The 21,656-nt window shown below is 45.0% G+C and overlaps 1 protein-coding gene across 2 annotated transcripts in view; it reads right to left on the bottom strand.

Moving 5' to 3' along the window:
• The window catches only part of UNK (unk zinc finger), a 670,943-nt gene that overhangs the window by 154,637 nt on the left and 494,650 nt on the right, over positions 1–21,656 (bottom strand). For both annotated transcript variants that reach the window (XM_086930733.1, XM_086930732.1), the window contains exon 9: positions 20,972–21,175. In XM_086930733.1, the coding sequence (XP_086786859.1) occupies positions 20,972–21,175 (204 nt within the window). The remainder of the gene's footprint in view (positions 1–20,971; positions 21,176–21,656) is intronic.

Here is a 21,656-nt window from a genome sequence, read left to right on the forward strand (position 1 = left end):
TTCAAGGGGTATAGAGTTCAGAGTGGGTGGGCGGCCAAGTTTGCGAGGTGGATGCATAACTAAGTACTTGGTTTTTTCCACGTTGATGACAAGTCCCTTGGTGGTGCAAAAGTCCTGGAAGCGATTCAGTAGTGTCTGGAGACCTTGGGGGGTTTTAGAGATGAGGAGGGTGTCGTCGGCGAACAGCAAAGTTGGAATTTTTACGCCCCCCAGAGTGGGAGCGTCTGTTGGGGTTTTTGTATTGTTGGTTATAAAACTTACAAAATGAGACCGCATTTAAATATGTGTAATACAGCTGCAGAAAATGAGATGAGCCTGGAATACTGGCTACCAATGACCTTTGCTTATTTTGCACGATATTGCCAGATGCCATTGATTATATGCTCCATTTTATTCGCTGTTGAATTGATTGCAGCAGGCCCTCCCAATGGGTTGTAGGCACACTGCTGTGTAACTGTATCATTTGTAATAAAGGTCTTCCAAAAAAAAAAGTAAAACCTCAACCCTATATAAGACTTTAAAAACAGACGCGACCGAGGGACAAAGAATTGTGTACCCCAGTCAGACATTATTGATATCAGAAGTAGGACAGGGTGGAAAAGAATACTACACTTTGATTCATCCAATAATTGATGATATGTACAAATGATCTAATTTAATGTATATATGATGTATAGTTAATGTAATGTGTACATAGATGTTTAATACATATTTGTCTTAAATGTTTCATATGATTTGAAATAAGGAGAGTTGAATTGATTAGACTCAGAAATGAAGGTGAATACCAATATATATGTATAGAAAACTCAAAGATACTAAAAATCAAATGTTTGATAGCCCAAAGTCATTAAAAGGGACTATTGAGGCAAAAAGAAATTGTCATCTATGGTGTCAGAGGTACTGTTGTTGTGAAAAAAAGTATTACAGATTCTAGCCTCTGAGGTCCTTAACTGATTCAACCCCTTACATTATATGCCATAAAACTTGCGAAGTTGCGGCATTTGGCGTTCTCCCAGGTGGCAAAAAGGTCAATCTGCGGTCTTCCCCATTCCGAAAAGATGTGATCCAGCACTTCTTGTTCTAGCTCCCATTCGTGGGACAGCGATCTCTGTCTGCTTAGAGCATCTGCTATGACGTTGTCCTTGCCTGGGACATACTCCGCTGACAGCGTGATACTGTGGAGCACAAGCCAGTTCCAGATTTTCTAAGATTCGCGAGATCGTGTGTGTAGGAAGGTGGATATCCGACTATGGTTGCCCCCAACTTTTTGCCTGGTGTTTTGCTGGTTATTCGACTTAGTTGACCTGGGACCCTGCTATTCAGGACCCCAGGCTCACTGCTCTCTCTGTAAAATGGATTCCATGTACCTTAGGTACATATCTAATTGGATACTGAGTCACCTTATCAGTCCCTGTACAGTGTACCTTAGGTACCCAGGGCATAGGTGCACCCAGGGCCTACCAGGGGCTGAAGCATGTATTATGCCACCCCTGGCTGGCCATCCAAATCTGACACAACTGGCTGCACGACAGCTGGGGCAAGGTGGTGTAATCACCCTTTGCTTTAGGTATAGTATCTCTATACCCAACCCTAAAATGGACACATATATTCCTATCAGTCACTCCTATGGCAGGCCTTATCAATCCTGAAGGCAGAGTGCTTGGAATTATGTGAGATGGTGCTCTGGCATGAGCTGAGCCCGTTTGCAGCTTGTGGAACCAAGTCCTAATAGCTGTTCCATGATAACGCTATACCATATACTCTTAAGTGCATTATGAACCTCGCGGTCAAATGCTAACTTTGGCATAGCATTATCAAAACATGTCGAGTAAGGTGTCATACGAATTGGAATACTAACCCCTCGCCAATTCTGGCGACGGGGTTAGCATTCCACCCTTCTAGAGGGACACGACATGTATGTAACTGTGAACCCCGGTTAAAGTTAACTCGTGCCCCAAGCTTCACAAAATGGATGCTGCCATCACAGACACAAGTCTGACCTCCTGCTACTGGGAGTCCTTCCAGTGAGGGAGGCTCGGACAAAGGGTTTCCTGCCTTGGGAGGTGCTAGCACCACCCCAGACAGGATTTTGTGTATTAGGTAGGACAGGGCTCAAAGGAATGAGACATGCCTGGGGCACACAAGGTGCCCCGTGCATACACCGGTCAGAACCAGTTCCTGGGGCACTCCAGCCCCAGAGCGGGCACAAGACCGGACAAAGGAAAGGGGGTGTAACCACCCCCCTTCCTGGTCCCACCCAGAGGAGGGACCTAGTCGTAGTGCAGCCCCCCTTTAGCCGGATAAAGGGAGGAGCTGGTCCCATTCCAAAAGAGATTATCCTGATCAACTTCACAAGAAGAAACTCTGGACCTAGACGTTCTGCTCCACAGAAGACCGAAGGAATCTCCCTTGTGGGCAAGGAGTGTCCACCCTGCATCTGCAGGCACCATCAGCGTACCGCGACTTCCCTTTGTCGTCTTCCTGCAAAGGATCCAGACTTCAGAGCCCGACGAGACCCGGACTCCCAGACCTCTCCGACCTCAACCCACATCTGCAGCCGAGCTGAGACCCGTGGGTGAGACGAGACACGTGGGACCGGCCATCTTGAAAGAAGCAGCACTTCGCTCCAGCAAGACTCCTGAGGTATCCTCATCCAAGTGCTCTGGGGACTGAGAAGCCCCGAACCCGAGCAGCTCCTGCATCGAAGATCAGCCCTCCAGCATCCACGAGATCTGCGTGGGGCCCTTCTGCCGGTTTGCTGCTTGACGCGTTGTCTGGTCACTTGCCAGCTGGCTAGTGACCTCCTAGATGACGAACACCAACAACTTTGCTGCTGGTCTGGTTGCTCCAGACTGGCCCTTGCTCCCCTCCAAAAGAGGAGCACCCCGGACCCTCCGGTCCACTCCAGACGTCGTTTCCACTCACCGCGTGGGTTGCCTTTGCCAAGGCCTGTTGAACCCGAATCCGGAGACGACACCGCCGACAGCGAGAGCCTGCGTGGGACAGCTCGTGCCTCCATCCTGGTTGTCGAAGACACCGCCTGGTCCACGTGGCTGCTGAGACAAGCGTCCACCTTCACCTGATCGCGACGACGACATCTAGTTCCACTCCTGTCACTGGCTAGTGACTTTGAACATTGTCCAATCCACCCTTGGATTGCACCGGACATCTTCCTCCTGGTCGCCTGCAGCATCTTTCTTCAAGGCTCCATAGACTTCGACGCGGAAACCCGACACGACTTCGCACCTATGCACCCGCAGCCTGTGGGTGAGGTAACACGAGCATTTCGGTGCTCAGGGGTAGCTTGACTATCCTAGTGTCCAGTTCCATTGTCGTTTCAGTCCTACCTAGTCAGGAACGTCCGTACTCACCTTTTCTTAAAACTGTACTGTCCTTAGACGTTTGTACGCATCTCGCGTGTGAGTTCACACTCTACACACGCGCTCCGTGGGCCTCTTATTACTTACCTCAAGTTAGTATAGCGTGGTCCCAACGATCCTACAACCTCTGGACAGCTCCATTCCCTTAAGTGACTTTCACATTCCATTTATTTAGTATATGGTTTGTCGTGCCCCTAGGGCACCATTGTAAATCGTGCAACTTAAACGTATTTTTCCTAAGAGTTTGTCATGTGCTTAGCCCTCTGACCTCATAAAGAGTTCAGAGGTGTATGTTAGTTAATAAATATCTGTTTATTTTCATAACTACCTGTGTGGTGTCCTTTACATTTGGTATTCAAAGGTTATATGTGGTAAAACAGCTGGCTTCACATGCCATAAAGAGTTTAGCCTAAAGACTGCTTTTGTCCACGCTACTAGGATAGCTGGTCTATAAGGTTGACTTACAACCAATCACCATAAGGGTTGTTTGGACTGATACAAGGTGATCACTAGAACTAGTGAGCATCATGTATCAGGCCAACTTCTCACATTGGTGTGCAGCGGTTGGGATTTGAGCTTGCTGTTGTTTTTACCAAATCTAATCCGAGATATCATTTGAAAAATCACATAAGGTACCCTAGGTACATATAACAAGCTTAGAAATACTCTGAGTTCTACTGAACCAGCTGTTGTAGTAGAAAGGGAGTAGCACACCCTGACTACAACTCTTAGCAAGGGATCAGTAGGTAAACCCATAGTGTAGGTAAGTGCACCACTTACACCTCACTAGAAAAGCATGTCTACCACAGGAGGGAACACAGAGGGCCCCCTTGTGGTTGATGACCTTCAACAGGTCACTTCCAGATATGCAGCTCTTAGCTTCCAGGAGATGAGACAATTGTGTACCTCCAGGAAGTTAAAACAGGGTTCTAACGCTACCACTCCTTTTCTAATAGGTCTCTTAGAGACATATGATGCCAGAAGGGCTTCTAACACAGGCCCCTCTAATCCAGATGGGAGCATGCCCCCCTTAGAGGGAACCTTGGGTGATCCTGACCTTAACCTCCATGAAACAGAAAGTGAAGAGGAGGAAGAGGAAAAGGAGTCATCTGGGGATGAGGCAGAAAAAGGTCCAGTAGTGGTAAGTAGGCTCACCAGGACCAACTTAAGCATACATGAGAATGGGACTGGGGGACCCCCAGGCCTATCCTCAGGTAGGCTTAACCTTGGGAATAGACGAGTTAGGTCTCACTCCAGAGGCTCTAACAGATCTATTCATACCCATGTCTCTCAGGCATCTTCTCAGAGAGGAATGACATCCCCTCAGAGAAGAGAGCATGAAGCTAAGATGAGGGAAGTCAATCTGAGGATTGAGAGGGAAGAACTTGCCCTTGCCAAGGAAAGACTTGCCTTTGCCAGAGAGCAGAAATTGAGTGGGGCAGACCCCACTGGTGGCAGCATTATCATTAGAGATAAAGACAAGAGTTTTGATACTAGACACCTGAGTAAAATAGTGCCCCCCTTTAAACAAGGGGATGACATCCACAAATGGATGACTGCTTTGGAAAGGGCCTGCACTGTCCAGTGCATCCCCCAGAGCCAGTGGGCAGCTATACTGTGGCTCTCCTTTGATTTGAAGGTAAAGGTAGAGATAAGATCCTCACTACTAGAGCTGAGGATGCTAACAATTACCAAGTCCTGAAGAATACACTGGTTGATGGGTTTGGCTTAACAACTGAGCAGTACAGGTTGCTGTTCAGGGACACCCAGAAAACTCAGTCTCAGGATTGGACTGACTTTGTTGATTGTGCCACTAAGGCTCTAGAAGGCTGGCTACTGGGTAGTAAAGTTACTGACTTCACAGGATTGTATAATCTTATTATGAGAGAGCAAGTCTTTAATAATTGTCAGAACCAGTTATTACACCAGCACCTGGTAGACTCTGATCTGACCTCTCCACAAGAATTGGGTAAGAGGGCAGACAAATGGGTCAGAACCAGGATTAGGCCTAAGAACCAGGGTGGTGACCAAAAGAAAGAATCAACCAAGCCTCAAGAGAAGGGTGGGAATAAATCTTTAGATCAAACCACAGGACCCCAAAAATCCTCTGAAAAGGGTGAGTCCCAGAATCCTTCCAATACCCAAAAGAAACCTTATTGCCATACCTGCAAACAGGTAGGCCATTGGAAAACTGATAGCAGTTGCCCAAGGGCCAACAGCAATAAGGAGAACATACCCCCAAGTAACACTTCTCAGCCTCCTGTTACTACTAGTAGTAATCCCCCAGGTGGAGAGAGTGCCCCCAAGAATTTGGGTGCATTTACTTTGGGAGTTCCTGGGGACTCTGGCCTAACCAGGTCCCCAAACTTAGATACTCTTGTCTATGAGACTGGCATGGGGTTTGCCAACTTCACAGCTTGTCCCAACACTTTGGACATGTACAGACAGGAGCCCCTCATCAATGGTTCAAAAGTTGAGGCCTACAGAGACACAGGGGCTAGCATCACCATGGTGACTGAGAGCCTGGTCCCCTCAAGGCAACTTATACCTGGAGCCACATACCAGGTGACCAACATTGATGGAGTGCAGAGAGATCATCCCATAGCAGTGGTAAATCTAAGCTGGGGAGATGTCACTGGTCCCAAGAGAGTGGCAGTGTCATCAAACTTGCCTGTAGATTGCCTACTGGGGAATGATTTAGAGATCTCAGCCTGGGATGAGGTAGAGCAAGAAACCCATTTTAAAATGGTACACCTCCATGGTAAGGTTAGTGGGGCAGTGATAGCCACAGCCCCAGTCCAAGATGTCCTCCCTGAACAGGTCAGGAGGGCTGTGCCAGTCACAGCCCTATCTCAGACAGATTCCTTCCCTGAACAGGTTGGCAAGGCTGTGATGGTCACATCCCATACCCAAACTGAGTCCCTTCCTGAAAAGGTTGGTGGAGTTGTGATGGCCACAGCTCAAACTCAGACAGATAATAGTGTTGTGAAGCCTGAAACTATGGATCACTCCACTCAGACAGAGAGCATTGATGAGGAAGAGAAATCTCCCGCCCATCAGACTTTATGAAAGGGTCAGCCTCCTCAGGGAACTGATCTGACCCCTTGTGAAGGAACTGCCCCAGAGGTAGTCAGGCCTAGCCTGGCAGAGCCCCTGATGTCAGTGGACCCTTCCAAGGTGGGACCCAGTCTGGAGCAGGTAACCTGCCCCTCTCTACCCTGCCTCAGTCATCCCAGGGCTGTAGAGGTCAGGGAGGCCAGTGGTGGACCCCAAAGGGCCCCTTGTCCAAAAGAACTCCCCAATCAGCAGATTAAGGGCACTGAAGCTAGTAGTCCTAGCCAAGTGACAATAAAACAAACTCCTGAGGGATCCCCCTTAAACTTAGTTAGGGACCTCCCACAGATGGACACTGTTGGGCACAGCCAAACCTGGGGCCTAAAAACCCCAAACCTGACCTGTCCCTCCAGTAAGCCAAACAGAGGGACCCAGCCTCCAGCTTTAGGTAGCCAGAGGTTGACCCTGAGAGCTCACAGCAACTCAGTCCTGGAAAGAAAGGCACATATGGTGGATGGTGGTTGGAGGAAGTTGAGCCCAACATTAGTTGAGTCTCACTTCAGTACTCCATCCCAGCACCAGCCTTTTACTTTGCCAAAACACACCACAGGTAGAGATTCCCTATGGTGGAGACCCCCAGACACCCTTAGGGTGAGGGACTGCTTAGTGGACCATGAGATAGGAGGTAACCATGCCAGTGCTTATACCACCTCATATGGCCACTCAGGCAATATAGGCTTACCTGGTCAAGGATAGCTTTATCTCCTTTCGTTTGGGGGGGGGGGGGGGGGGGTTATGTAGGAAGGTGGATATCAGACTATGGTTGCCCCCAACTTTTTGCCTGGTGTTTTGCTGATTTTTCGACTTAGTTGACCTGGGACCCTGCTATTCAGGACCCCAGGCCCACTGCTCTCTCTGTAAAATGGATTCCATGTACCATAGGTACATATCTAATTGGATACTGAGTCACCGTATCAGCCCCTATACAGTGTACCTTAGGTACCCAGGGCATAGGTGCACCCAGTGCCTACCAGGGGCTGAAGCATGTATTATGCCACCCCTGGCGGGCCATCCAACTCTGACACAACTGGCTGCACGACAGCTGGGGCAAGGTGGTGTAATCACCCTTTGCTTTAGGTATAGTATCTCTATACCTAACCCTAAAATGGACACATATATTCCTATCAGTCTCTCCTATGGCAGGCCTTAACAATCCTGAAGGCAGAGTGCTAGATGGTGCTCTGGCATGAGCTGAGCCCGTTTGCAGCTTGCGGAACCAAGTCCTAATAGCTGTTCCATGATAACGCTATACCATATACTCTTAAGTGCATTATGAACCTCGCAGTCAAATGCTAACTTTGGCATAGCATTATCAAAACATGTCGAGTAAGGTGTCATACGAATTGGAATACTAACCCCTCGCCAATTCTGGCGACGGGGTTAGCATTCCACCCTTCTAGAGGGACACGACATGTATGTAACTGTGAACCCCGGTTAAAGTTAACTCGTGCCCCAAGCTTCACAAAATGGATGCTGCCATCACAGACACAAGTCTGACCTCCTGCTGCTGGAAGTCCTTCCAGCAAGGGAGGCTCGGACAAAGGGTTTCCTGCCTTGAGAGGTGCTAGCACCACCCAAGACAGGATTTTGTGTATTAGGTAGGACAGGGCTCAAAGGAATGAGACATGCCTGGGGCACACAAGGTGCCCCGTGCATACACCGGTCAGAACCAGTTCCTGGGGCACTCCAGCCCCAGAGCGGGCTCAAAACCGGACAAAGGAAAGGGGGTGTAACCACCCCCCTTCCTGGTCCCACCCAGAGGAGGGACCTAGTCTTAGTGCAGCCCCCCTTTAGCCGGATAAAGGTAGGAGCTGGTTCCATTCCAAAAGAGATTATCCTGATCAACTTCACAAGAAGAAACTCTGGACCTCGATGTTCTGTTCCACAGAAGACCGAAGGAATCTTCCTTGTGGGCAAGGAGTGTCCACCCTGCATCTGCAGGAACCATCAGCGTACCGCGACTTCCCTTTGTTGTCTTCCTGCAAAGGATCCAGACTTCAGAGCCCGACGAGACCCGGACTCCCAGACCTCTCCGACCTCAACCCACATCTGCAGCCGAGCTGAGACCCGTGGGTGCGACGAGACACGTGGGACCGGCCATCTTGAAAGAAGCAGCACTTCGCTCCAGCACGACTCCTGAGGTATCCTCATCCAAGTGCTCTGGGGACTGAGAAGCCCCGACCCCGAGCAGCTCCTGCATCGAAGATCAGCCCTCCAGCATCCACGAGATCTGCGTGGGGCCCTTCTGCCTGTTTGCTGCTCGACGCGTTGTCTGGTCACTTGCCGGCTGGCTAGTGACCTCCTAGACGACGAACACCGACAACTTTGCTGCTGGTCTGGTTGCTCCAGACTGGCCCTTGCTCCCCTCCAAAAGAGGAGCACCCCGGACTCTCCTGGTCCACTCCAGGCGCCGTTTCCACTCACCGCGTGGGTGGCCTTTGCCAAGGCCTGTTGAACCCGAATCCGGAGACGACACCGCCGAGTTCGAGTTCAAGTTCAGGGATTTGTATAGCGCACTACTCACCCAGAGGGTCTCAAGGCGCTTGGGGAGGGGGGTTCATTTTATGTCGAAAAGCCAGGTTTTGAGTTCTTTTCTGAAGGAGATGTGGTTTTGAGTAAGGCGGAGGTTAGTGGGGAGTGAGTTCTAGGTCTTGGCCGTCAGGAAGGAGAAGGATTTGTCACCCATGGTGGATTTTCGGATGCGCGGGACTGCGGCGAGGGCTTGATTGGACGATCTTAGTTGGCAGGTGGGTGTGTAGAAGGACAGTCGAGTGTTGAGGCATTCGGGTCCTAGTTTGTAGAGGGCCTTGTGTGCGTGGGTGAGAAGACGGAACGTAATTCTCTTGTTGACGGGAAGCCAGTGGAGGTCTTTTAGGTGTCCGGTAATGTGATCTTGGCGAGGGATGTCCAATATGAGTCTTGCTGATGCGTTTTGGATGTGTTGGAGTTTTTTCTGTAATTTTGCAGTGATTCCGGCGTATAGTGTGTTACCATAATCCAGTCGACTCGTGACCAGTGCGTGGGTGACAGTCTTTCTAGTCTCGAGGGGGATCCAGCGGAAGATCTTTTTGAGAATACGAAGCACGTTGAAGCAGGAGGATGAGACTGCGTTGACTTGTCTGGACATCGAGAGAGAGGAGTCAAGGATGAAGCCAAGGTTACGTGCGTGGTCTGTGGGTATGGGTGCTGTGCCTAGAGCTTCACAATCAGAGTGTCAGCTCTAGTTTTTGATCTGGCTCTTGATTCTCCTCTTACAATATCGCTATGTCTGTATCCACGTTTCGTGAAACGTGTCTTTGTTTCTGCGAAGTTTTTCTCCATTTCACCTTGGTCCGAACAATTTCTTTTCATTCGCAGAAATTCGCCATATGGAATACTTTGTTTTGAGCGACTGTGGATGAAAGCTAGTGCCATGGAGGACACTGTTGGTTGAAGTCTTCTTGCGAAAAACTGTTGTTTCTAACTTATTGTTCCTGATGTATACTTTGGTATCCAAGAAGTCTATATCCTTCTTTGTATGTTATACATAAATTTCAGTCCAACTTCATTCTGGTTCAGAATCCCTATGTACTCAATCAGTTTTTCTTCGGACCCTTCCATAACAGGAAAAGGTCGTTGATGAATCGCAACCATAATACCACATCTGTGGTATATTGTTTGTTTTCTTCTCTCCAAGCTATGTGTTTCTCCCACCATTCCATGGTGAAATTAGCAAAGCTTGGAGAGAAAGAAACTCCAATGGCGCATCCACATTTTTGAGAATACATATGCTTGTTAAATAAGAAGATGTTGTTTGTTAGACAAAGTTTCATCATATCCAATAGCATATTGGTATGCTGTAGCTCTCCTATGGGCCCTTGTTTCAGAAAGTATGTTATGGCTTTTAGTCTTACGTCATGATTAATAGACGTGTATGAAGATACGTCAATTGTAGCTAACAGATATTCAGGCTGCCATTCTGTTTCCATTAGAATTCTTAAAAAGTCTCCTGTGTCTTTAATGAAAGAGCTCAGGGTTGGGACGATAGGTGCCAGAAAATGATCGACATATGAGGCCATATTTTCATAGAGTGAGCCACAGCTGGAGATGATGGGACGGGCAAGTGGTTTGTACAGAGTCTTATGTATTTTTAGCAAGAAATATATCGTTGGTGTTATCGGGTGAGACACAATTAGGAAATTCTTCTCATCCTGACTTAGCAATCCTTTCTCATGCCAATCAGATATTAACTTGTGTGCATTTCTAGTCATCTCCGCAATGGGGTTGGTTTTTAACGAAGTGTAATTTGTTGAATCACTTAGCTATTGATTTGCTTCTTCCACATAATCATTCTTGTCTAGAATGGCGTGGAAGAAGACAATAGGTCAAATAAAGAGTAATTAAAACTTCAAGAGGAGTGCGGTGTCTTTGTAAAAGGATTTTGCTGCTGATATATATATATATATATATATATATATACACACATATATATAGATATTTGAGAAACAGTCTGAAACCCAGAAAGAAACAATACACCATATATATATGTTTATCGACATGTAATTATATATTCACCTCCTTACAGAGGTTTACCTTATTTAAAAAGGTTTCGCAACACTGCTTGAGCCACTGCTTATGCAGCTTCTGTCGTCAGTTCGAGGCAGTAATGCCGTGTAAAAGTGTGCACATTTTTCCAAGTTGTAGCACAGCAAATCTTCTCCAAAGGTACTCCTGCAAAAAGAGCAGTAGATGAGGATACTGCCCTTGTGGAGTGAGCCTTGGGTTTCATAAATAAAGGATGTCCAGCTATAGAATGGCAGAATTGGATAGTAGATGCAATCCACCTTGCAATAGTGGATTTCGTCACTGCTGTCCCTGGCTTTTGACCACCATAGGAAATAAATAAGTGATCCCACTTTCTGATGGACACAGTACGTGAAATATAGAATTTCAGACACCTTTTAACATCCAAGGCATGAAAAGACTTCTCAGCAGAGAAAGACGCATTTGGAAAGAAAGAACACAGTGTAACAGGCTTATTAAGATGGAATGCAGAGGGAACCTTCGGAATAAACGTTGGATTAGTTCTGAGGAGGACATAATCATTGGTGAATTTCAAATAAGGTTGTTTGATAGTGATTGTTTGATAGTGAAAGCCTGGATTTCACTGACTCTCCGAGCAGAGGTGAGCGCCACTAAAAATGCTGTTTTCCAGGAGAGGTACTTGAGGTCATTCTTGTGAACAGGCTAAAATGGATGCTTCATGAGCTGTTGTAACACCAGATTAAGCCTCCATTCTGGAGGAGGAGCTCTGATGGGTGGAAAAGTTCTGAAAAGCCCCTTTAGAAATTGTTTGATCAAGCGAATAGAGCAAAGGGGTGCAGCTCCTGCAGAACATCTGTAGGTCGAGATGGCCGATAAATGTAACTTAACATAAGACCAGACTTGGATAACAATAGAAGATAAGGCAGAACTTTATCTGGAGAACAACTTAAAGGATGTATATCTTCGTCACTGCTCCAAGAACAGAATCGTTTCCATTTCAAAGCGTACGTTTTTAAAGTAGAAGGAGCCCTTGCCCCAGCAAGAATATCTCTACAATTCTGAGGTAAATCTATCTCCTTGAATTCTATGAATCCAGAAACCATGCATGAAGATGCAATTGGGCTGGACGAGGATGAAGAATCTGACCCTTGCACATTGATAACAGGGTCGGAATTTCAGGGAGGCGGTAAGGTCTGCGTTTGGACAGTAGGAGAAGCTCTGTGAACCAATGCGGACGCGACCACAGCAGTACAATGAGAATCATGCAGCATGGCTCCCTTTTGAGCTTGCGCAGAAGTCTTGGGAGCAACGAAAAGGGAGTTAAAGCATAAGCAAAGATCTCTGTCTATCTCATTATGAAGGCGTTCCCCCACGAGCCCTTCTCCGGTTCCCAACTGGCAAAGAATGGGCACTTCCGATTGCTTTTGGAGGCAAAGAGATCTAGATTTGGTTTGCCCCACATCCGAAATATGCCTTCCACCACTGATTGATCCAACTTCTGTTCATGACAGGACTTCGAAGTCCTGCTCAGAGTGTCCGCTAGAGTGTTGTGAATTCCCAGAAAATATTCCACCTTTATCGTGATGTTGTGAGAAAGCAGCCATTCCCAAATGCTTTGAGCTTCCTGAGATAATATGTGCGAACGGGTACCTCCTTGCTTGTTTAAGTAATGCATGCAAGTGGTGTTGTTGATTCTGATGAGAACTGTTGACCCTTGAAGCCTTGGGAGAAAGGACTGCAACACCAGGAAAATGGCTTGAAGCTCTAAGAAATTGATATGCATTTTTGCCATTGCAGCGGACCACTTTCCTCGTATGCAAAGATCTTGAAGGTGTGCGCCCCATCCTTCTAGGGAGGGATCTGTAGTGAGAATGAACTTCGGCACAGAAGGAAGAAAAGTGAGCCAGATTGAGACATTCTTGGAGCACAACCACTAATGCAGCGCTTCCCGCATAATTGAAGTTATTTTCACTGTTGAGCGACCGCAAGATATGTAGTCATTGGCTGTCTATTTCCTCTTGGATCGGCCTCATCCTTAGACGGGTGTGAGGTACCAACAGAATTGTGGAGGATAGTATTCCCAGGAATGATTTGATTCTCACAGAAACGGACTGTCTTCCTTGGAGGTCTGATGCCAGAGAAATCAGACGTGATTGCCTTTCTTTGGACAAGAATGCCTTGCCTTGGATAGTATCCAAGTCTAGGCCTGGAAATTGAATCCTTTGGGAAGGTCAAATAACTGATTTTTGAATGTTGAGGGACAGCCCCAGAGGCTGAAATAGGTGAAGGCATGTGGATGTCACTCAAGAGGCCCGCCGAAAAGAAGGAGCCTTTATTAGCCAGTCGTCCAGATAAGGAAAAAGCTGCATTCCTTGAAGTCTGAGATGAGACGCCACCAGGGCCAGGAATTTCATAAAGACTCTCAGTGCTGAACGTAGACCGAAGGGGAGGAGTTTGAATTGGAAATGAGCACTTGCCACAGTGAAGCGAAGGAATTTCCGATGTTTGGGGTGAATCGTGATGTGGAAGTATGCATCCTGGAGCTCCAATGTTGTCATGAAATCTGCATGGTCCAGAAGCTGAAGGATTTCTTGAAGCGTGACCAGGCAAAAAGATTTATTTTGAAGATATTTGTTCAGCTTTCTTAAATCCAGGGTAGGCCTCCATTCCCCTGACTTTTTCTTTATTAGAAAAAAGCGGGATTAAAACCCTTTCCCCACCTGAGAGCGGAGGACTCTTTCTATCGCTCCTTTCGAGAGCATGGTTTTTGCTTCTTTCCTGAGAAGAGCAAGATGTGGAGGATGTTTCTTTCAAGGTGGGTGAAGAGGAAGGATACTGAGAAATTCCAGGGTATGCCCAAATTTGAGAATATCCAAAACCCACTTGTCTGTGGTTAACCTTTTCCAATTGTTGAGAGAAGTCGCCACTGTTTTCTAGCAGAATCCCTGCCTTGGGGTTGTCGTCTTCTATTCTGCTGTCTATAACCGCAGCTGGAGGGTTTCTGTAGGATTGCTGCTGCTGCTGTTGTTGATAGATATATCTTCCCTGATTACCTTGGTATTGGTATCTTTGATAGCCACGACGAAAGGAATACAATCCTCTGCCTCTAGACCCCCAAAAGGAGTCTTTCTATATTGTAAGGTGCAGAGGGCTTTGGCAGTGTCAGTATCTTTTTTGATGTCTTGCAGAGCCTGATCTATATGTTTTCAAAACAACATATCACAGTCGAATGGCATGTCCAAAATCTTTGTTTGGACTTCAGGGCGGAAGGTGGCAGATTTCAACCATCCCTGTCATCTGAGGACTGCTGCTCTAGCCAGTTGACGAAAGCCAAAGGACGCTAGGTACATAGAAATATCAATTATTTCGGATGCACCCTTTCGCCTTCAAGGAGAATTTGTCTTTCCTCCTGCTGCTTGTCATCACGTAAGTAGTCGAGATATGGGGCAATGTCCGACCATAGCTGGCGGTCATATCTCCCTAGAATCGCCAGTGAGTTTGTAGCACGAACTGAAGCACCAGCCATGGTGATGAAACGCTTACCAATGTTATCAAGGTGCCTCCCATCCTTAATCGGCGGTGCTGTAACAGGAATGGATGGATTCCAAGACTTACGTTGAGCAGCCTGTGAAATAACAGAATCTGGTCTAGGATATCCGGACAGGCAAGAAGGAGCATTATCAGGTGCTTTGTATTTCTTATGAATTCTAGGAAGAAGCGCAGGCACTAAAAATAGATTCTTCATTATTTTTGTTCCTTCTTCCCAGATATTATCAATTATGTGGATAGAACGAACAGACTTTCTAATCCGGTCTTTAAAATCATAAAGAAAACAATATGTTTGCTTCACAGATACTGGAAGACGAAATCAGGTTGCTGCCCTCTCCATAATCGCATGAAAACCTCCAATATCTTCAGGAAAGGAATCTACTTCATGAGGAACTGGTGAAGATGGGGTAGGAATCAAGTATTCATCCACAGTCGTGGGTGAATTTGGTAATTCCCCATCCTCTGCAACAGTATCGTCATCATCATCCTGACCTAAATGTTGCGCAGGTAAAACCTCTTGAGGTTCACTGCAATCTGTAAAACAGGAGGCACAGGAAGTTGTGTTGGAACAGGCGCTGCTGGTGGAAAACGTGTATTATAATCCCTTAACATAGCCGTGAGGTCTTGCATTAAGGCCATAGGCCTTTCCTCGCAGACTCACAAGGCTCATAGTATTCTTCTTCATCATCTTCATCCTGATGTTTGATCCGGAGTTGAGAAGGGTTACGAGCTGGACTAAAAAGTCCATCATCATCTGACTCCTTCAGATAGTGGCTCGGAGGCAAGGGTGAAATGTGCGAAACGTCCTGATAATAGTTTTGTGAAGATTGGAATGATAACGACAATTTTGACGTCAAAACTGGTGTAATCTGTAAAGATGAAGGTCTTTTACGCTTCAGTGTCGACGAGATGTACATAGACGGTGAGTCAATGCCAGCTGAGATAGCCATAACAAAAGCTACAGTCGACGTTATCATCGACGGATAAACAAGGTTGGCGTCAATGAGAAATGAGTAGTCGTTGGTATCAGCGACTAAGCAGGCAATGATATCCTAGTCGACGATGCTGTCGTCGACGGAGCAATCGTGGACAACGGGATGTTCTTTGTCGACTAAGAGGAAGCACTCACCGTCTGAGGAGATTTTGTTGTCGACTGTGCTTTTTTCCACGTCGACGGGGTCCTGATAGACTCCAAATGAGTTTTTGTTGCTGTTTTGAGGCAGTTTTCACAGAAATCTTTCCTTTTTCACCAGATTTCTCATCTGAAGTGAAAGAAAGCTTCTCTTTTCTAGAGGAAGAGTGACCAGTCTCAGAGTGAGGCTTCTTCAAGGTCTTACTCTGTCGCTCAGGGGATCAAAAGATCTATCCCTCTTCTTGGTTAAAGGGGTGGACACCTGAGGACTAACACTGCCATCATCTCCTGAAACAAAATCACTAGTAGCCTTCAACTTCTCCAGACAAACCAGCAATCTTCTTTCTCGGTCTTTCAAAGTCTTGGCAGGGAAGGTTCTACAAATCCTGCAGTCTTAAACCTTGGGTGCTGGATAAAGACAGTAAATACATTCCTTTTGGGGATCTTCAAAATGTAGTCTCTTCTTCCCACATGAAGAACAAGGCAAAAATAAGCTTTTCTTAGAAGAATCAGACATAGCTACTCACAAGGTTCAACCAAAGGTGAAGGAAACTGAGCAGAGTTCAAGGAGACTCCCTGTTACTCGACGTCCAGTAGAAAATCGGAGGGTTTGCCTCTCTGTGGAGTGTTCTTAGAGGGTGCTGCAGCCTGATTGGATGTGTTCCAAATTTGGTTCTTATTACAAAAGGACTAAGATAGGCTGATGTAGTGACTTTGCTGTCCATAGTAGCCTATTGTATAATGTTTTTTATGACTATTATGTATATATTTTATTATACCGCAAGACTTCCACCTCGTCGGTGGGGATGATTCTAAGTATGTGAATGTATGAAAGATACCCCAATACTGGATAACTTGGGTACATCGGGATAAACTCATCAGGTCCTAAATAGTAGATCGAACGCAAGATCAATTGGTACCTTTAAGCCCTTGAGGCTTCTCATTTAATAGAGCGGCGAGACTGTTGTGCCCACTGCGGTTTATGTTCTTATATTTCCACTTGGACTTTGACCAAGACAATTACTTTTTGGTGGAGTGGTCTTGGGAGCAGGACTACACCCTCAGCTTGGAGTGTGATATTCGAGCAGCAAGCTACTTCTTCCAGTATCCTATGACACACAGTCCAATATTACCTTTGAATGCATGAGGCTGCATTCATAACACAATCTTAAGCTGTGCCCCAAATCCAAACACACTTTGTGCGAATCTGTGGCCAACATCTGTTTTGTGCTGGAGGTTGCCAATGTATGGAGTTTAAGTCATTCTAATATAAATTTTTGTTTAAATGTTTTAAATCTATACATACAATACAGAAACATTTTATTTGCTGGTGAAGTTATAAAAGCACGGGTTCCATTACAGAGCGTACATTATTTTAATAAACTAAGTGTCTTCGAAAAATACGGCACTTTAAATGCAAAGCATTTTAAATAGTACCTAATCCATATCCTGAAAGCCATAATGACAAAGGTCACATACACTCTCCTTTCCCTGCTGCGTTTACCATGACGCTGTCATGCAATGTAAGTGCAAAATATTTTGTTGTACTAACATCAAGATTCACTGAAGTCCATGATCAATAGTGGGCAAATATTTGAGGATTCTTAACTGAACATGAGGTTAATACACCGAAAATATTTTTATTACTACACAATTCAGAATCCATAAAAAAAAACGAACTGTCAGACTCTTGCTTTAAAAACTTTATAGCTGAATAGCTGACCACGAGATAATAGTTTTCTGCTTTAAATTAAATGCATGTAAAGCATTGTTAAAAAATGTATGGAGTATCGACTTTTCACTCTTAACTTTCCAAATGCATAGAGTCTTAATGAATTCTCATCACTAAATAGCAACCAATATACCCAACTATCATGGCCGCCAAATTCTGCACCCGATCTAACTACCCCACACTCTAATCTTATTGCTTCAAGGGTATTTAAGTTACATATTTTTCTTAAACCTTGACCCCCCCACTTGATCTAATAATCCCTTTTTCCTGAGATATATATATATATATTATATATATAATTTCCACTGCCTACAGCAGGGTTGGAGGGACTTATGCTCGACATACAGTTAGCAAGTGTAAATAAAAAGTCTACGGCCACCAGCATTATTAAAAGCTTGTAACCCAGTGACCAGAGAGGTCTCCCTACTAAAACTGAGATATGTGGTCTCTTACAAGCAAGTTGATAGAAAAATCTTTCCTAAATGAACATAGGACTTCACAACTTCCAGTTTTCCTTTCCAATATACCAATATTCTTTGTAGGGCTTTCCAAACCTGGATTTCTAAAAAAATACAATTTTATTCTTGGAGATATTTATTTTTAAGAAATGAGAAATCGCAAACTGATGAAGCAGGGATAGACAATTAATGTCCTTTGAGGTTAAACTAAAAATGTTGATATAATTGGCACATAATAAGCACAGGAAGGGGCACCTCCCTATTCTTGGTGGATCTTCTTTAATACCATTAAGCTGTTGAGGCAAATCCAATACAAACAACAAGAAACAAATGGCCGCCTGAAGATATCCCTTCTTTAATCCATTAGTTGTCACAATTTTGGAAAATAGCCCCAGCCTGAGTAATTTTTTCCATAGTGTTGGCGGGTCCACCCGACAAAGTCCATGGAGAAATCTATAAATGCTGCATAGACCGGTTGCCCTCGAATCAATGTATATTTTTTAGTGATCAATTAAAGCACAGCAACATTACCAAGAGTACTATAATTATACATAAACCCAGCGTGTTCAGTAGAAATTAGATCCCCCTCTTCTACCCAAGTGTGGAGCTGTTTCAAGTTACTTTTTCAAAAATCTAACCAACCGAAACTAACAGCGCTTTTTGCCTCTAGTTATTCAGTTGATTTCTTTGATCCTTTTTAGGTCTCGCCTGTTTTAAAGGTGCAGCATTATGGCCCTTGTGTTTCTATTCGCACAGTTGCCTCTTTTTCTGTAGCTTCTTTCCGCCTTCCTTTCAGACTTGCTACAGTGGGTGCTGCTCTAGCGTGTATTTAGATGTAATGTTCTTAGCAAATTTAAGAAGTAGGAGGCGCAGGCAGGCTTTGAAGGGAAGGCGTTATAAAAAGAGCAGCAGGCTGTTCCCATCTGGTCTCTTCGAACATCCCCTATCAGAGGGATTTCCAGGCTTATGGGGATTAGACCTGGGGCACATCTGTCGGATCATTATGCACGCGGGATCTCCTGCTGTTTCCTTCTCATGCCTCACCTATGCTCCATCTTTAAAAGATCATTTCAATAAAAAGCATTGTAATAAAATACAAACATTTAGTAAAAAATACAAGAGCAGCGTGCCTGAATGCAGTGTAATTATTTCTACAGGATAAATCAGCTCAGACCAAAGCATTTATAAATTGCCTTGCTGCCAATAGCAATACTGTGTTCTGAAGGGTTAAAAAGTGAAGGTTTAAGAAAAGAAACTCTAAAACAAAGTTTGTATAAGAGCGCATAAGTGTTTGTGAAGAGCCCCTTTACAGCTAGCAAGGCTCTTTAGTGCTATGAGACATTTCAATACTTCAACATTTCTAAACTGCTAAAATACTAGAAAAAGCTAACAATTTAAAGTTACCTTTTAATTGCAATAGTGACATTCAAGCATTCAATTAAAAATCTCCTTTCTTGCAATTTACTTCAGATTCTGTGGTGCTACGTACTAATCCTAGGTACATGCCCAAGGTTCCATCTGACTTTCATATTAATGAGCCGGTGATTCTCAAAACATTTTTTCCAAATCCACAATCCGCGACTGAAAGAGCTTTACACTCTTTAGACATCAGGAGATGTCTCAAGTTCTACCTTCAAAGAACAGCCACTATTCGCAAGACAGACCAATTGTTTGTGGCCTATGGAAGACTGCGCCAGGGATGCGCGGTATCCAAACAAACTATAGCCCGATGGGTTTCCTCAGCAATTGGACTCTGTCATCAACAAGCAGGAAGACCCTTGCAGTCTTTACCTAGAGCTCATTCTACAAGAGCGGTATCCTCTTCCACCGCTCTTTTCGCAGGTGTGCCTCTTCTTCAGATCTGCAGAGCTGCAACTTGGTCCAGCAGGCAAACTTTTACCAGATACTACTGTTTGGACTCGGCCAGTGATGAAGATGCTTCGGTGGGAAGAGCAGTTCTTCGCAATCTTTTCAAATAAGTGAGCCCCTGTTCTCCCTCCTCCTCTATGCTCTTTTTAGACGCTTCTTACATGTTATTATTGTTTAGGTATTTATGCATCTATCCTATGATACAATAAGCGTCTATGAGCATGATGTTCTTTTGTACTGCTATCTACTCTGATTCAGGCATGTGAATCTATAAAAGACACACCAATACTGGAGAAGAACAATAGTTACTTACCTGGAATATGTGGTTCTCCAGTATTGGTGTCTTTCATAGATTCACATGCACCCGCCCACCTCCCCTCAGAGGCTCCCTCAGGCAATTATTTTGGTTTCACTCCCGTGCGGGAAAATCTGAGAGCCTGAGCCTCTGAGAAGAACATTCTGGTGGGTGCTGTCGCCTGATTGGCTGCAGTTTGGTCTATACAAAATGACTAGGATAGTCATGAGTGTGGAGGTTTTGTACACTGTAGCTTAGGGCTACATTACTTCCTGGTTTGTTATTACCAAGGTTTTGGTTTTTCTATAGGCATATTATTGCTTTTTTATGTACCGTGGGACTCCCACTCCGACGACGGGGAATGATTTCAGGCATGTGAGTCTATGAAAGACACCCCAATACTGGAGAATCTGGGTTTAGAAATATCCATTGGAAAACTCTGTCTGTTAGTGCCTTTGAAATTCAGGAATGCCAAGCCATTATACATTAGCCCCATAAGAAATGCAGAATGACATGCAAGAATTGGGGCATTCACACCAAGTCTAGTGTTTTTTTGTATCTGATCTCACCTATCTATTTCACTTGCTTTCAGATTTTAGCTGGCGAAATAGCTAGGAGAAAACATATGGGATTTTTGTGGCCTGGATGCAACTCCTGAATTGGTCGAATTACGAATGAATGAATTCTTGTAAATGAGCCCCATGTTGCTTATCTAGGCTGTGATTGTATGGTTGGCATTCTCACTAACGTGTTCCTAACAAACAGTGTGTGGTATAGCATGATGGAGAGTGTAGCTGCAACAAAAGTAACAGTTAACTCTGGGTATGTGGATAGTCGTGCCTGTTCTTGAAAATACAGGATTTTATAGCAATCCAATGTTTTATATGCATTGTTTTCCAAAAACAGAAGTCTGCTAACCTGGCTTTTCAAACTCTTTAGGTAATCTGCTGCCACTTGGTCTTCTCTCTCAAAACCTGGAGCTTTCTTGTAGTTGCCAGAGGACGCCCCAGATGTTTCTGTGGGGAGGCAGACGCTCTCCCAGCTGTGTGGATTTCCTCGTAGGCTAGGTGGTGACCCACAAACATTTGATGGACTGCCAAAGCTGCTGGTGCTGCATAGCATCTGAAAGGAGACAGAACAGCTACTGTTAAAAGGAACCCTGAAGGCAAGTCAGGCCCATCCTACCAAGTATACAAGGATTAAATCTGAGACAAACCACAATGTTACATTAATAATTTTTTCACCTCTCACCACTGCCTTCTAAAATGTTAAAACTGATTTTGAGGCTTCAAATAGATTTTTCACAGGCGTTGCATTTTTGCCATTTGCTGGTGGGAAAATTGCTACTCTGAAATCTTCCATTGTAGATGTTGACAATGTAACCTATGTACTGGGGCCATTCTATGAAGCTAACCAGAGTTGCATAAAGCTACATACATTTATCCTAACTACAGACTGTGCTTTTAATCTTTGATTGAAAAATAACCGTGCAAGCTTCAAAAATATTGCTACGAGTTTGGACATAAAAAAACAGATTCCTTGGTCCCTTTAATGTAAAGGTATAACAAAGCTTTTACTTCTTCTACCAGCAGTAGAAACTTCT

The sequence above is a fragment of the Lissotriton vulgaris genome, chromosome 7 (genome assembly GCF_964263255.1).
Source record: "Lissotriton vulgaris chromosome 7, aLisVul1.2, whole genome shotgun sequence".
In the NCBI taxonomy this organism is placed as follows: Eukaryota; Metazoa; Chordata; class Amphibia; order Caudata; family Salamandridae; genus Lissotriton; species Lissotriton vulgaris.